Below are 15,782 nucleotides of genomic sequence, written 5' to 3'. Positions count from 1 at the left end.
CATTAGCAATTCTACCTCTGTTCCTTTACAAGGATTGTGAGATAAATTATTGAGGATATAATCCCTAAGCACTTACGATCAACTACGTCTCCCTTCCCCATACAATCTGTTAGAAGCACCCAAGTGACAACCCTGCCGAAACCTTCAAGTATCACAAAACTGATGGTCACTACTCATATAAGTAGTGACTACCAGACAAGTCTACTGTTGAACTTCAGCCGACGCCAGATATTAAAGTTACTTCATCGAAAGACTTGATTTTCTCACTCATTAATGGTGATGGGCACAAGTAGAGTCCCGGGTTTTCGATAGCAAGATCCGTTGGTGAATGTGAGATCAACACCACAGGAGGCTTTCTTGATGGCTTCAGTCACGCAGCTTCTCTCATCCTCACCCGGGGTCCACTTCCCCAGGGGAACAGTCATCTCGAGGCCCTTGAACATGGTGCCGTTGATTTTCCGCTGCTCACCAAAGTCTTCGTTGGAGTTGAATAGGCGTGCAGAGTGATCGTTCCAGAAGTCGACATGATTGGAACCACACTACGTGCTAGTTAGTACGGATCCCACTAGGGGTTATAGGGCAAAGGCTTACCTCTTCTTTAATGTTGTCCAGCACGCCCTTGGCCCAGCCTTCGCTGTTCTGGCCTGTTGGTGTGATCCGAATGACATAGAAGAGGAAATTGTCATAGTGCCAGTGCTCCCATGAGTAGAAGCAGTCCACGCTCGGCTCGAGCTCTTTGTTCACGGCCTTTGCGACGATGCAGTCGGCCGGGGGCTCCTTCTCGGTTTCCCTGCCGTTTGCTCCCCCATAGAAGGGGCCATGGCCAACCCTGGGACAATTCAGCAAGGTCACAGCATAATATGAGTATGGCAGAAGATGGGATCATGGGGAACTGAGAACGTACCAGACACCTCCCATATACCCCGAGAAGGCTCCGGCGGCGAAGCCGCTGGCAGTGGACGACGAGGAGCCACCGCGGCCACCACCATACCCGCCATAGCTTCCAATGCCGCCCCGGCCGGCCCCGGAAGAGCCTTTGAAGCCACCGGAGCTTCCTCCAAAGCTACCCCCAGAAGATCCTCTAAAGCCACCAGAGCTTCCTCCAAAAATCCCACTGAATCCACCACCGCCGCCTCTCGGCGACGCGATGGGTGTTGCCGTGACAAGGAGAGGCGACAGGAGAAGTGCCACCAGTCTGAGAGCGTTGAAGTGCATGTTGGATTATTGAACAGAAATGTTTACCCTGATATAAGCTTTAAGGGTTGTGTTTTCTTGGAGTCAGTTCGAGAACTAAGAATTTGACTAATACCTCGATGGTAATTTCAGCAAAGCATGGAATCGAAGTCCGTAGAAGGATACGGTCTTATATAGACGTTCTCATTGTCTTCTAGAGGTTCTCCAGAATCAAACTAGCGAGTAACGGCAAGGGCCCAGGAATGTCATAACGACACTAGTACGGGAGGCTGGTTCGACATGAAGCCATCACCGAGTACCCTTGGGCCAATAAGCAGACAGCCTTGGATTCCCCAGAGAAACCAACTCTGACCTGGCACCAGCCCGTCAGAGGCATTGCGGCCTTCAAGATCCTTCTAGCGGCATTCTCGAAGATCTGGCGTTGAGTTCGGGTCCGTAGCCTCGAGGCTTGACAGGTGCCATATGCACACTAGCGAGGCTTGTCTCGTTCGTGGATGGCGGTGCCAGATTATCCACCAGATGAGACACATCACATGACTGTGTGTTCGAGCTAAAAGGGGTTCGACAAAGCGTCGACCGACTTTGTTCAAGATTAGTGCAGATTCCTTGTTTCTTACTGACCGTCTCTGGAAACAATTGTCTAATCCTAGAGGTTGGCCTCTTAGGCGTCGAGATGGCTTCAAATTCACAGCATCGACTCATGTCTAAGCCACATACAGTATTTCTCTACGAACTATCACTTCTTTTGGTTTTCGACTGGTCTGAGGTCTGTAGCGCCACTCGTTCCAGAACAACTTCAATATAACGGCGCTCGATATCATTTATCGGGAGCAAGCGAGACGAGAACTTGTGAGCTGCTGAGGAAGCGGCGTGCGAGTCCTCCCAAAAGGCGGATACTCTGGTCCTACAGGATTAGACGCAATTTCACATAGCGGACTTGGAAGAAGATCCTCTGGAGGAAATGATAAGATATTCCTGCGTCTCTTTCTCTTCTCTTGGAAACAGCTGCCAATCGTGATATTGTAGTTCGTACACTCCCAAAACTTACACTAACCATACCGAATCATTTAGCCTTTTTCTTGCCGCAGACGCGGCCAGCGCCGCTGATATTCCACAGGAGTTCCAGAATCTCAAGACTGAGGAGTAAAAGTTCCGGAGTCAAAAGTAGGGGGTATTCTTAATACAAAAGTAATAGTTTGGGGGCAGTCTGATCGGATGTGGCCAACAAACATGTAGCTATTACTTTCTTCTTTCACACATTATCTTGTAGCTTTCCTTTTCACCATTTGACATGGCCACACAATTCAATTCATCCTTACTTCACACCCAAGGATGACGACTATTGCAAATTTAGAGGCAACACACAACGCGAGTAGTGTGGCAAATAGTTGTACTTTTGTGCTCGTCGCCAACATGGCAGGTGGGAGCTGGAAGCCGGTTGTGGTGTGAGTGGGCATTGACACCAGTCGGCGAACCATGGAACACAATACTAGAGGCGTCTCATTGATGGGCAACTAGGTCAAGTCGACAGAACTCTGCATGAAAGTAGTTTCAAAGACCCAGCACCGCATGTTGCAATGGCCTTTGACAAACCGAAACCATGTGGATCAGCCTTGCAAGGCGTTCTCTGGGGTTGAACTGTAGTCTCTTTAAGACTGTTCAATCTCAGCCACCACCGGACTATGGACTAGGGGCACTTAGAGCGGGACGCGGCTCGCATCCCTGCTCCATGGCTTTCCCTAGGCCATGGGCTATGCCCTCTGATATGCCTAAAATTGATTCTGAGTAGTAATGCTAGGATGCGTCGCGGATACCGTGCGACCGCATCAGAGAATGTTGCTATATACTCGTGAGGCCGATAATGACCTTAACCCCTTAACGCCGCGCATACCCATTTTCCACCTCGTCATAATAATTTGCCACGCTGTGCAGACATCTAATGCCTCCCACGCCATTTTCGCACCCGATTGTGCACCGTGGATGCAAGGACGTCTTAACCGTTAGAGGATGAGTGTCTCCGCCTCGTAGACCGCCAGCGCTCTCGCAGTTCACGGATCTCCGACCTCAGTCCCTGCTCCTTTCCTTGACTTTCTCTCCTTGGTGCGTTCTCATTATGTTCCTACATAACAACACAATCCTTATCTCTGCTGCTACCGCCCCCACCGGCCGCAGTAGGCGGAACCCCTTGTCTGTAGCCTGAGTTCGCTGCCCTTCGATACCCTTGAGGGGACGGTCCTCCCGGACTTGAGCCAGACGCAATTCCCGGCGCTCGGGAGCCAGGCAATCTTGGATTGTTCAAGCCTGACGTGGCGCTGGCTATCGACGGGGTTGAGCTCGAGGCGGGGTGACTCGGGTGTCCTGCAGGTGGGATATAAGGAGATTGTCGAGCAGCGTCCTCGTATGAAGGTGGTGCGTCATCGTTGCCCTCATCAGCAGGACGGTTGACGCCTCGTGAGCGTAATACAGGAGGTACGAGCGGACGAACTTGCTGCTGGGCTGGTCGAGGGGAGGAATTCTGGGCTCCTCCGCGGCTGGTATTGGCACTGGCCCCACCTCGGGCGGTGGAGGGCCGTCGACCTGTCGTGACGGAAACGTTGTTATTGCTGCTGCTGTTGTTGTTGTTATTGCTGTTGCTATTGGTTTGTCGAAGGCCCATGGGACCTTGCCGCACCGCTTGCTGCTCGATGAACTGCTCGGAGAGCTGGGTTTCCCTGCGTCGCTGGGCTTGCTCAGTACGATGACGTTGGTCTTCTTCCTCTTGCAACTGGAGAGCTAGGGCCAGGTCACGATCCTCTTGCTCCTTAGGTGACATGGGAGGTGCTTCGACTTCGCTCTTCTTTCCTCCTTTGCTCTGGACTGTGGTCCATCCCTTCTGCGCCTTCGACGCGGACGCGCTGCTTGATGCTGCATATTCATCGCTCTGCGATGGGCCCCCAACCACAAGGAAATCACCAGAGAAGAACTCGGAGTGCTCGCCATTGACATCTACCAAAGACTCCCAGACGATTTCATCATGTCCCGCATAACCTGCGTCAGTGACAAGCGCAAACATTTGAAGGGTTTGCGGATGTCGGTACAAGGTAGAGAAATGGTCGTTTCTGAAGAGAATGGCCACAGAGCCAGGGCGCATAGCCTTTGTGATAACCTCGAGGCCCCACGGCGTAAGCTGTGTCGCCGCAGTGTAGAGAAAAGATTTGATGCTCAGTATATCCTGGTAGATGCCCTGCTCCTCCTCAGAGAGGCCTGCCCCGGACGTACTGCTCAGCTTATCTTCTAGCTCTTCTTCCCTAAATAGAATATTTTGAGCATCTTCGTACGACTCTGCATGGCGTTTCAGAGCTTCATAAACGGGCTCTGACTGTGGCGGCAGCCAACCATGAATAAGGGGAATACGGAATGTTCTGTAGAATGACATTTCTTTCGTGTCCTCGAAAGTACCAGGGATCAGATCCCCCCTCTCGGTTGGATGGAGATGTGTTAGAGAAGTTCTTTTGAAGGCCCTCTCTGTCTCTTCGGTTGGCACAAACCGGGGATTGACGTTCATGCCAGTGTGTAGACCCTTTAGAAAAGCATAGAGCTCTGTAATGTCCGGCAAAGACTGATCGGACGTTATCCTCCGCTCAGACATGAGCTCATCAAAAACAGCGTTAAGCAGGAGGTCGAGGCTGATCTGTTCCCTCGTCTTGAGAGTGTTGACGAGAACTGCATCTCCCGCATCAGCAGGAGTCGTTAATGTGAGCGCATTGACAAGTGCCATTAGCGGACATGGGCCATTCGCATTCTGCACGAGTATTGGCGATTTGCGCATGTTATCAACTGAGTTAGCATCGTGCCAGCTGATGTTCTTTATCTGGTAGGTCTCGGTCTTCCCGGAAGCTGGCGTAACGGGCGTCAGAGCCGAGGACTTCTCTGATTGTCTAGGGGGCAGCGATGGTGCGTCACCCTCGGTTTGCGCTTTAGTTTGGGATGTCTCTCCTGTCCGACCAGAGTTTGGCTCGTCCCCTATGTCGATTAAACTTTCCTCGATTTTGCGTGAACCATCGGCGATTGTGCCAGTGGCCAGAACAGGCTTCTCTGGTGCTTTTCCTTTGTCCAGTGTCGCCACATCATCCCACGCATGACTATCCTGCTCCAGCCTCTGGTCTTCCAACGAGGTCCTGAAAGATGGAGGTACTGCGATGGAGGACTTCTCAGGAAGGTCATCGCCCCACGTACCTTTTTCCTCTGGTGTAGGTGACTGGATTGCTGGAGAGTTTGAGGCCGGGCCTGTGGATTGTGCTCTGGAAGGCACTTGAGACACCCAGATGTGCTGGTCTGGCTCTTGGTCTACTGGGTTCGCCAAAGCTGACGGCGCCAGAGTCTTTTTTTCGTCAAGCGCAGGCTGCCAGGGGTTTGTGCTCGTCTCATCGAGATCTAGCTTCGCGAAGGCATCCGAAGGAGGTAACGGTGGCGTGTCGCTGGGTATTGGTGGCACAGTGGCACTGTGTTGTCCAGCTGACTGCGACATTTTCCGCCTGAAAGGGTTGGTCACTCCTGCTCCGGGCCCGGACGTAGAAGAACTCATGGTCTGCGTTGAAAAATTGTCCGACTCTCCTGTCGCAACTGGCTGCAGTACACCAGAGCTGCCAGCACCGGCCTTCTCTGCCACGTCGGCGGCTTCTCCGCCGGCGACTTCCTTCTCTTTTGTCGAGTCATTTTGTGTATGTGGCGGCTCCTCTACTTCGTCTTCGCTGTCAGTATCTCGCTCCCAACTATCGGCGTCTGACAGGTCCGCGGCATCGTCGCCGTGATCCTGCCCAGGAAAGACCTGAGACTTAGTAGCCGCTTGGGGTTCGCCATCTGTGCCGTTCGATTGTGAGTTCGGCGCAGTGCCCGAATGGACAACAGCATTGTCCGGTAGCGGCTTTCGTGTCACCATCTCTTAACGGGTGGCCTCGCGCGACGAGGACCTCATCAAAACGAGGCGGGCTCTTCCTCCCGGTAGCGCCTCTGCGAGTCTCGAGGATTGAGATCGCTATACCGCGCGAGGGTAATATCGAGGGAGGCGAGGCGGTATACGTTCCGAGAGCTGTTCTTCCTGGCGAGGCTGTCGGAGAGCAATAGCAGTAAGCGGGCGTCCTGCGAGACAGACGCGCGGTACGGCTGGCCTCGCTCGCTTGGGTGGGAGGTCGGTACTTGAATGTCCCGTGAGGGGTTAGGGAACAGGTCAAGGAATGAAGAAAGTATGCAGACTTGCAAGGTAGGAATTGAACAGGGAGTGGCTAAAAGTAATGCAGCACGCCAGCAATGCAAGCAGGATGGTTCAGGTGATACAATACAGCCTGGCCGGGGATGTGAAGTTGTCGGCTTGTTAGCCAAACATCAAACGTCGACCTTCCCTGGGGCAAGTCAAGTCAAGTCAAGTCAGCCTTGGAAACAGGCAGCCCACTTCTACTTAACGGTAGCTTGGACCAGTGTCTGGGATGATGCGCGAGCTGCAGTACATACAGCTGAGCGGAAAGTACCTCTTTCACATGCCATTCAGCCACTCCAGCTCCTGTACCTCTGACCAACCATAGAGGTATTTGCTACTCACTTGTAGCTATCGATAAGCTAGTCTACGTTACGGCCCAGGCATTTCTTGCACTGACTGGCACTGACCTATGTGTCAGGCGTTTCTACTCCTTCAATTATTTCGCTGCTAAGAAATGGCTCACCATATAGACAGACGCCCGAGATCAGCCAGATTCTGGGGACACGATCACATTGTGTCAGCAGCTTAGCTGTATACCAGCCCATCTGCTGCTTTCCCTGCCACTTCGGGGGCGACCCCAGCCACTCTATCAGTGACGCAACGTACAGGGGGCGAAGCTCGGCTGGAGGCAACCCCATACTGCCCCCACCCGCGGCGGGTAACCTGGGAAGTCTCCACACGCACGACATGAATCCGGGCATCCTTGAGCTCTCATGATATTCAGGTACTCATGAGCTTGTCGGATTTCGGATGAATTTTGTCCATGTAAGACCCAGAGTTCGTAGCACTGTTGACACCGGGAGGTTGATTGATGATTGGGCTGGATAACGTGAATACCATTAGTCTCCTCATTGACTACGAGTAGACGGTCCTGAGCCCCAACTGTCCGTCCGTACCAATAATCAACACGGTGATCCTGAAAGCCTACTAAAAAGAACCAATATTGTCCTGGACTGGTTCAATAATGACCACATTCTGAGGTACCTCTCATCACCCTCATCGCCTTTCCGCAACCCAGGCTAGGGATTGAGTAGAGTCGAATCGTGCTGACAACGAGGCAACGACATCCAAGAGGCTGACCACACCGCTCATGAGCGTTGGTCTACCATCAGCAAACAGGTCAGTCCAGTCGACAGCACGAAACGGCGGGACTCGAGAACAGGTAGTGAAACAAATACGCTTTTATTTAACTGCCCTTCAAATACTACTCGTCAAAACGCTGGTCGTTCTTCTTCTCTTCCCAATACGCATCAAATTGATCCTTCTTTCGTCTCAAGAATCTGTCCTTCTCAGCAAGTGTCGCAGCATCCAGCATCAACTCTCCCATGCCCTCCTTGTGTAGAACCTTCCAGTAGATCTCATCGACGTCGAAGCTGCTCCGCGACGCAAGGTTGAACCAGAAGCGCCCGCTGTCCCACGACTCCCTCATCCGAGAAGAGAGGCAAGGCTCCCCGGCTGGTAGCGGCGATTTGGCCTCAATACGCTCCATGGCAAGGATGAACTGCTCCTTCCGCGGGTCGAAGAGGTCGAGAAATTCCTGCTTTCCATCGCTCACCAATATGGCCGGTTGCCTGAGGATAAGCCACCAGGGCAGGTCATAGGCAGGTTGGGCAGGCATGACGTTTGTGAACTCGAAGTCGAGCACGGCGGTGATGCGCATTGTCTCAGGGTCGACAAGCATGTTTGAGGGCCGCAGGTCGTCACAGAAGAGCCGGAACGGTCCGGAGTCGTCGGCCGTGAAAGTAGAGACTAGCTTGGCGAAGCACTGGCGTGCAACATACCGGTTCCATGTCGTCTCTTCGTCTTCGAATGCTATGTTGCGCTGCGTTTCCAGGTTCGTCTGTAGACGCTGCGCGCGTTCTGTGAAGTAGTCACTTGCGCTACTGAATGGCGCGGTGGCATTAAAGCGGTCGGCAGGGAAGCCAGCAAAGGCGACAACCTCGTTCATGTCGTATGTCAGAGGTGGTCTAGTGACAGCCCATTGATCAGATGTGGCATCCTTGGATATGGCACCAATATGCGAGAACTCCAGGCGAGAGATCTCCAGCATAAAACCAGCAATCTGCTCGTAGACGATATCTAGCTTTTGCTCGCTGATCTCTGGATCCAGAATGGCAGGGTCCGTCTCGTCCTCGGTAGGCTTTTTCAGGACATCGCCCAGGTTCTCGCCTTGCATAAATTCCTCGATCATGAAGGGCCCCAACTGCTGCGGACTATCTTCAACAGGACCCCAGTGATGTACACGGGGAACGGGGATGCTCGTATATTCAGAAAGATAGTTCATGACCATGACCTCGTTTTTGATCTTCTCCTCTCTCCATGGCCCGTATACCTTCCCTGGAAATGGGAAGCGGATGAGAACACATTCGTCAGTCTCGCTATTTCTAACTGAGAGACTGAGGTTGAATGAGCCTTTGAAGTAATCTTCAAATTCTCCGGCCCTGTTCCACCCAAGCTGGTCGTCCACAAAAGACACAATGTCTTCTTTCGCCTCAACGAATTTGCGTATGAATGCCAGTTGCGCCTCGCGGGCATTTTTCTCAGCGATGAAGTCGAATGTTGTCGCCATTTAGTGATAAATCACAACTGACCAATAATACAACATTTGGCAAGGCGGTACATTATGAGGGTAAGGATGAGAATAAGGAAACTCGGGTCCTTTAAAGTTGCTGTCTATTATGTAGGCCGCAAGGAAAGGACCCCCAACCCTGTGCAAACAAGCCCCCACGTCGCCGCGCCAAAAACCCAAAAACCGTCGCAAACAGGCAAAGGCTTAGAATAAAGAATGAATAAAGGATCTGTCATGGGATACTGTATCCCAAGAGTCGTGCAGATGGGGATGTGAAATGTCGAAGAAACGAGCAAAGTATTTGGTGACAACGGTCCTTGGTTTACCAACAATGCTCAACGTGAGAAGTGATCAAAACAATAGGTCAAGATAGTAATAGAAGAGTATATACTGTTTTCTTGAAGTGGCTCCTCTGAGGCAAGTGACCGGATGACGGCTGAATGTTTTGTTGCTCCTCTGGAATCGCACTTGGACTTTGAGACTCGTAAGCAATTTCAATGCTTCAGTCCTCAATCTATATTATTCAATTCGGGTTGTACATATCAATTTCGCTATGAATAGTTGTTATTTCAGAGGGACCCGGTCTATTGATCAAAGCGGCTAGTCGACTAGCAGAGAGAACTGCGTAGTTCTCTCAAGCCTTCTCAAAGCGAAGGTGAGATACTTCCCCAAAGTACCAATGGACTTGTTTATTTGAATTAGCCTGTCTGCGCGTCTATATTTTGTTGATATCATCCTTTGTAATTTGATAAGACGACTGAATATATGAGTATTGTTCGGGATGCTTCGTGAGGAGAATCCGCGATTGGAGTACAGATATAGCGGTGCGGGAGACTCAAGACTAATGGTCGAAGGGGATTAAATTGAAGACATTCAAGAGAATGCCCACATTGACCGACCCAAGAGCTGGCTGTCGAATGTTTTCACACTCCATTGTGGGCTTTTTGCTGATTTATCAAGACTCTGTTGCTAAACCAACCAATTCAATGGCTTTTTCATAGCGTTTTTTTTTCTTTTCATTTTTTTCATAGCTGGCCCGCCTTTTACCTACTCCTTACCCTTGAGAATGATCACCCTTAAAAGAATGCTCCTTGTAGAACAGACAGGTGATATGCGTCTCACTTATGGCCGATCTCCGTGAGAAGAAGCAAAGAGCGGGACATCGGCTTCCTGTATACTCCAGTCATATACTTGTGCTGTGACGCAGAAACCATTGTGGCCAACAGAACAGCCCAAGTTGATATATCAAGCACTACGGAGTGATGCTGTCCCACGTGGGCGTACAGGCCGCCCACATTCCCCCTCAGGATAGACCGTCCGCAAAACAGAATCACGGGCAGATACTCGCCTTCGGCACACCGTGCAAGGATATAGGGCAGTCGGATTGTATCTGGTATTGGAACGTTGCCCGCCCAGCACAAGGCAGCAACAGGAGCGTCGCTCACCTTGCTCAAACATATCGGATCCAATGCCCCTTCAGCAAGACGCTATGTCAATTATGCTCGCCGCCCAACGCCGACCGACCAAGACCAGCTAGTCCAAGAGATACAACAATACAGGCTCATTATCCCAATATCGGAGGCTTCTGTAGTCCAAATGCAACCACACCCTCCGCCCCTAGTCTATCGCCATATCCTGTACAGGCAAGCCTCTCGATGATTCCAGGTTTACGAGGAAGAAAAGAAGTAGAAAAACACAAGGGTCACCTGGTCGTCCTGATGCCCAGCTTGTTAAGCCTCTGGCAGCTCGGCTGCGAGTACCGCTCCGCGATGGCCATCTTGTCCGGGTCCTGCACGAACCAGCCCTGCGCCTCGTCGTACAGCCTCTGCTTGTGCAGCATCTCGTTCTCGCACTCGTGCTGCAGGTGCCGCACCAGCACCACCTCGGCATTGCTGTCCATGCGCGCCAGCTGCGTCTTGGTGTACGACTTGATCTCGACCGGGTTGACGTAGTAGTGCACCTTGAGCTTGGGCGTTATCCGCTCGAAGGTGTGCTGTGCGTCGGGCGCGTCGAAGACCATGTTCGGCCCCGCGGGCGTGCTGCCGCCGCCCGAGAAGAGCGACGAGAGCAGCGGGAACAGGAACAGGAAGATGATGGGGAGAAGCCCCATGAGCGTGTTGAACAGGCTGTTGTCCGGCGCTTGCTGCTCGTTCTCGCGTGGTCGTCTGCGTGGCCGCCCGCCGCCGAACTGATGTACCCTTACGCCCGGGCCGCCGAAGTTGAAGACGAACTGCGGACCTGTGTCGAAGCCTTGTTTGTCAGTCCTGCTGCCTAAAGTAACAGATGCGCAACATATCTACTCACCACCGAAGGGGCCACCGCCGCCAAACCCGCCGCCGCCGCCGAAGAACCGCTGGAACATCTCCTCCGGACTCAGCTCGTCCTCCCACATGCCCCCGCCCATGGGCCCTCTCCCTCCGCCACCTTGTCTGGCCGCGAACCCAGCGAACGGGTTCTGTGCTTGTGCCTGGCTGAATCTGCTGTCCGGGTCGCCTCCAAATTTGTCATACTTCTCCCTCTTCTCCTTATCGCCTAGTACGCTGAAGGCCCTCGAAACCATCTTGAAAGCCTCGTCGGCGTGCTCGTGGCCGTTCTTGTCTGGGTGAGTCAGGAGGGACTGCTTGCGGTAGGCCTTCTTGATGTCTGCTTCTGAGCAGGTCTTGCGCACGGCCTCTATGCCGAGGATGTCGTAGAAATCTGTGGCTTTACACCGGCGGATGCGCAGGACTGCCGCCTTCTGCTCGGTTGTGTACTTGCGCTCCTGGTTGCCCTGGCTGTGGTCTCGGTTTCGGGCTGAGGAAGACCCGTTGGAGGCATCCGCCCCGGAGGCGGTTGCGCTGGGCGGCATGGCGTCAGGCGTCAGGCGACTTGTGTCTCTGCCTCCGAACAGGAAGTGGTGGTTGGGAGTTGCTGTTGCTGTAGCTAGAACTAGGGTGCAGCGAGTTGTTTTGATGAGTTGTCGTCGCAGTCGGGAAGAGGTAGGGATGGGCGAGGTAATGCGACTGTGGTTAGAGGTCGACGGCAGGAGACACTCGAGCAGCTGATAGGATAAGGCTGTAGGTTGGGGCAGCGCAAGCAGTGAGCAATGGAACAGCAAGATGAAGCGGTTTCGAGCGTAAGAAGGATGGTAAAGTGGCCACAAAATGTGGTTGAGGCGGGCTGGCGGATTGTTTGTTGCGGGTTGCCCGGTTGTCTGGTGATGGCGGCCCGTGGGGTGCACGATAGGCGCAAGGAAGGTGGCTTCTTCCAAATCCCCCCCCAAACAGCACAGCTAACCTGTCCAAAAGAAGTGGCCTCAATTCAACACCAGCGGCAAGGGACAATTTGTCCTGATGGTGAATGGATAATGAATGGTCCACGAGAGAACAGAAGTGCTTCTTCCCCAGTGTTTACACCTGCAAATGCAATAGAGATACTGGTTGCATGCGAGTCGAAAAAGCCTTGCGGTGATGTCTTGGATCCGAGCTTGCATCCACACATGCTCACTCTATTGTCCTGTAGGGGACGTGCTGCCCCGTCTTTGCCGGCCAACCGACAACCGCCCTACTGGTACAGTGGCAGAGCATAGACCCCTGTCACAGCATCCCCAAGTGCAGCTTATGGGGATCCAAAGCTTTGCACAAGAACAGCCAAAGCATCTATTGTAGAAAGATATCCTACCATAAGGGAACTTTCACGATCCAGTATATTCCTGGTTAAGATTTACCTTATATATTACAAAATATACAAGCGCGAGAGAAGTTGTGCTAAAAGAAAGGTGAGCCAAGCGGCGCTCACACAGTCTGAGACCCCTGCAAGCTCTCCAGTGTACATCACGTCACTGCTCGTAGCCTCCAACAAAAAAAGTTCCCAAGCACATCTTCTCAAACAACGAGGTGCTGGAGCTTCGCAGTCCAGAGAGCCCGCCTCTGCAAATACCAACCCACAACACAATCATGGCAACTCCAGACCAACCAGAACCAACAAGATCACTAGCATCCCGCCTCAATGGCTGGGGCCGTACGTCTCTCCCCTCCCTGCCGATCTACTCGCCTGCCTCACCCACCAACTCACCTGCTAACCGCCTCCACTCACAACAACAGTATCCTCCCTCCCGCCGATGGGCCTAGCAACCCTGATCACCTCGCTGCACTTCCGCCCCTTCCACAAGCTGCCCATGCTGGTCTTCACGCCGATGCTGGCGCTGAGCAGCTACCTGAGCGTGGCGGGCTTCAAGATCGACGGCGCGGGGCTCGGCGCCGCCTGGTCGGGCCTGTACGTGCTGCTGGCCATGCGCAGGCGGAACCCCGCCGCCTCGCTGCGCCAGCGCTTCACCGCGAGGGCCGCCGTGCGCGGCGCCGCCGTCGGCCTGGGCATCGTCAACGCCGCCGCCGGGGGGTACGCCTACGCCGTGGGGAACAGGGAGGCGGAGCGCGTCGAGCGCAAGGAGAGGGACAGGTGGGGCATCGAGGCGGCTAAGGATTGATGTGTGATGGGCTGGGTTGGGTTGGGGGAGAGAGCGAGAGCGAGGTGTCACCCTTGGGGTTTTGTGCCGTCTCGAACGGCGAAACGTGGGCCTGCTGTAGTGCGTCGGAGGGCGATGGTTTGCTGTCGCAACGGCCCCGTCCGAACGTGCTTGGCAAATGCTGGTCGGCTATAGCATGACCATCCTAACTGCGAGCGCACAAGATACATTGTGAGCACGGAAGCCGATGGAGGCCGCCACTATAGGGCTTGAGGGCAATGGTCCACTGCAACCTGGGTGTGTTCACGCGACTGTTCATGTACATACTTTACCAGGAGCTCCATGCATACCAATTTTTTTTCCCCAAATGGGAGACCATAGCAGAAGTTAGCATTTGGGTATAACGCTTTGTGAAACTCTGGACATCTAGGCCTCTCAGCCTCTCTACCGAGGACTCTAGCACAACACCGACGCTCGACTTTTTGCCTCTACCGTACACGGGGCTTGTAAACAAAAGAAATCTCGACTCTGAAATCAAAGAGCCGACCTTGCCCTTAAACGCCAGGAGGACATCTCAGCTCTTGATAGCCTCCGAAGATACCCTGTCTATACCCTAGTGAGTAGCCCGACCGAATCAAGGAGATAGCTGCTCTACACCAAAAACACTGCCTTGAAAGGCATCCTCAAACTGTTACACGATCGCTGTCCAGCAGTGCCAACGCCGAATCGACTATCCTGTGGGCCAGGAGAGATATGGCCAGGCTGGACCCGGCGGAAAATCCGTGGGAACTCCAGGTCAATGTGGGAGATGATTTTAAAGACCCAAGACCGCATCGCGCTGGTTGACGTCTCGTCGGAAGAATCGTAATGTGGTCCACCAGATGAAAATGGTTAAAAATGAAGCCAGGAAGAACCGGATTCGACGGGCGTCCAACGCATGTTGACCTGGGAATGATTCGGCAAGAGGTGCCAGAGCTAGATGCTGGACCTCGTTGGTCTGGAACTTGGTGATGTACTCGACATCACAATCCCGGATTTTTGGCGATGCGTAGGCCCTGTACTCGTCTAGCACGCGCTCCGAGTCCCATTTTTGGATTTTGCGCACGAGAGCCACGACACATCCAGTTCGGTGCTGTAGTTAAATTAGTCCGTGTTCACACATTCATGACAGGATTGGGGGCGACGGGCTTACTCTGCCATGGTTGCAGTGGATCAGGAGAGGGTGATTGCGCTTGTCATGGACGACCTGAAGAATGGCCGACATTGTCTGGATGGGGATGGTCTCCTTCTTGGTGCCCTGCATGGTGATGTGGCGATGCTGAATGCTGTTGGCCTTCATAAATGGGAGAAACGTCTCAGGGAGTTCCTTATCCACAAGCGTGCTGACAGAGAATTAGCTTGGGGTGCAGAGTGATGCGACGGATTGGTGAGACTCACACGATGGTCTTCAACCTCAGCTTCTGGAGAAAGGCGTAGTCGGCCTCCTGAGGATAGCTGCTTCTGTAGATTCCGGGCGCCACGGTGCCAAAGTTGGCTGGCTGACCAAGGATATTTCTGCTCCCGACTGTCTCCTTCGTCATGCTGGTCTCGGTGGCCAAAGAAGAGGTTGACGCCTTTGACTTCAGGGAAAACTGCCCTGATTGTGACCGCTGCATCTCGATGCTCTGGACAGGAACGACCAGTTCCTCTAAGCCGACGTCTACTTCCTCTGTCGTGCTTTGCTCCGTTGTGTTAAGAAAAGATTTCCGTTGCTTCAGGCCCTTCTGGCCCTTGGCCGACTCTGCGGTCTTTGCTGCGTCCATAATTCTAAAATCCTTGCGTATGCTGACCCTAGAGCTGTAATTGTGCCACCAGTCCTGGTAAGAGCTGCCTGTCTGACTCTGTAACAGGATGATCTGTGCAACCACTAACGATATAGCCACAACCAATTTCGCCAAGAAGAGTATCAAGACAAAGTTCATGCTCCGCAAACAAGGTCGTTTGGTCTCAATGGTCAACTGCTGGTGGGTTGGAGCAGAGACAGGTTGGGAGAAGAGTGGTGATGTTTTGAGTTATGAGAGTTGCTAAAGCGTGGGGGGATCCAGGGACCTGAGGCTCCGACAGGATAGCGCGCCTGTGACTGGACCAAGAGATGCGAGGCGAGGCGTGATGATTGATCGAGTCAGTAGATGATGGATGTGTGTTTATGGTGGAGGGATCTCTCGAGACTTTGTAGTCCCAATAGGGCCCAGGGCTCTTGATCAAAGAGCGATGGTGCAGAGACCGCACGAGATTTGGTTGTCCATCTTGTTAGATTGATGGTAAGCGGGCTGTGGGATGGGTGATGGCTGTGGCAGACAAAT

The 15,782-nt window shown here is 53.1% G+C and overlaps 7 protein-coding genes across 7 annotated transcripts; 1 reads left to right on the top strand and 6 right to left on the bottom strand.

Moving 5' to 3' along the window:
* Nucleotides 1–263: 263 nt before the first annotated feature.
* J7T55_006055 (uncharacterized protein) lies at nucleotides 264–1,215 on the bottom strand (the record flags this gene model as incomplete). The annotated part of the gene is made up of 3 exons (XM_053140097.1): nucleotides 264–539; nucleotides 592–829; nucleotides 905–1,215. 3 exons carry the CDS (start codon nucleotides 1,213–1,215, stop codon nucleotides 264–266), a joined length of 825 nt encoding a protein of 274 aa, XP_053000823.1.
* Nucleotides 1,216–3,313: 2,098 nt separating this feature from the next.
* Nucleotides 3,314–6,112, bottom strand: J7T55_006054 (DUF544 domain protein; the record flags this gene model as incomplete). Its single annotated transcript, XM_053140087.1, has 1 exon — nucleotides 3,314–6,112. The coding sequence occupies one exon, from the start codon at nucleotides 6,110–6,112 to the stop codon at nucleotides 3,314–3,316; it is 2,799 nt and encodes a 932-aa protein (XP_053000822.1).
* A 35-nt stretch (nucleotides 6,113–6,147) lies between these two features.
* J7T55_006053 (uncharacterized protein) lies at nucleotides 6,148–7,065 on the bottom strand (the record flags this gene model as incomplete). The annotated part of the gene is made up of 2 exons (XM_053140076.1): nucleotides 6,148–6,368; nucleotides 6,891–7,065. 2 exons carry the CDS (start codon nucleotides 7,063–7,065, stop codon nucleotides 6,148–6,150), a joined length of 396 nt encoding a protein of 131 aa, XP_053000821.1.
* A 566-nt stretch (nucleotides 7,066–7,631) lies between these two features.
* On the bottom strand, nucleotides 7,632–8,996 carry J7T55_006052 (uncharacterized protein; the record flags this gene model as incomplete). Its single annotated transcript, XM_053140065.1, has 1 exon — nucleotides 7,632–8,996. One exon carries the CDS (start codon nucleotides 8,994–8,996, stop codon nucleotides 7,632–7,634), a length of 1,365 nt encoding a protein of 454 aa, XP_053000820.1.
* A 1,702-nt stretch (nucleotides 8,997–10,698) lies between these two features.
* J7T55_006051 (J domain-containing protein) lies at nucleotides 10,699–11,844 on the bottom strand (the record flags this gene model as incomplete). The annotated part of the gene is made up of 2 exons (XM_053140053.1): nucleotides 10,699–11,234; nucleotides 11,301–11,844. 2 exons carry the CDS (start codon nucleotides 11,842–11,844, stop codon nucleotides 10,699–10,701), a joined length of 1,080 nt encoding a protein of 359 aa, XP_053000819.1.
* A 1,087-nt stretch (nucleotides 11,845–12,931) lies between these two features.
* Nucleotides 12,932–13,461, top strand: J7T55_006050 (uncharacterized protein; the record flags this gene model as incomplete). The annotated part of the gene is made up of 2 exons (XM_053140042.1): nucleotides 12,932–12,995; nucleotides 13,079–13,461. 2 exons carry the CDS (start codon nucleotides 12,932–12,934, stop codon nucleotides 13,459–13,461), a joined length of 447 nt encoding a protein of 148 aa, XP_053000818.1.
* A 793-nt stretch (nucleotides 13,462–14,254) lies between these two features.
* On the bottom strand, nucleotides 14,255–15,242 carry J7T55_006049 (tyrosine phosphatase; the record flags this gene model as incomplete). The annotated part of the gene is made up of 3 exons (XM_053140031.1): nucleotides 14,255–14,572; nucleotides 14,633–14,822; nucleotides 14,878–15,242. 3 exons carry the CDS (start codon nucleotides 15,240–15,242, stop codon nucleotides 14,255–14,257), a joined length of 873 nt encoding a protein of 290 aa, XP_053000817.1.
* Nucleotides 15,243–15,782: the final 540 nt, after the last annotated feature.

Source organism: Diaporthe amygdali (genome assembly GCF_026229845.1).
Source record: "Diaporthe amygdali strain CAA958 chromosome Unknown NODE_1_length_4327563_cov_65_473760, whole genome shotgun sequence".
In the NCBI taxonomy this organism is placed as follows: Eukaryota; Fungi; Ascomycota; class Sordariomycetes; order Diaporthales; family Diaporthaceae; genus Diaporthe; species Diaporthe amygdali.
This window is presented reverse-complemented; position numbering and strand designations above follow the sequence as displayed.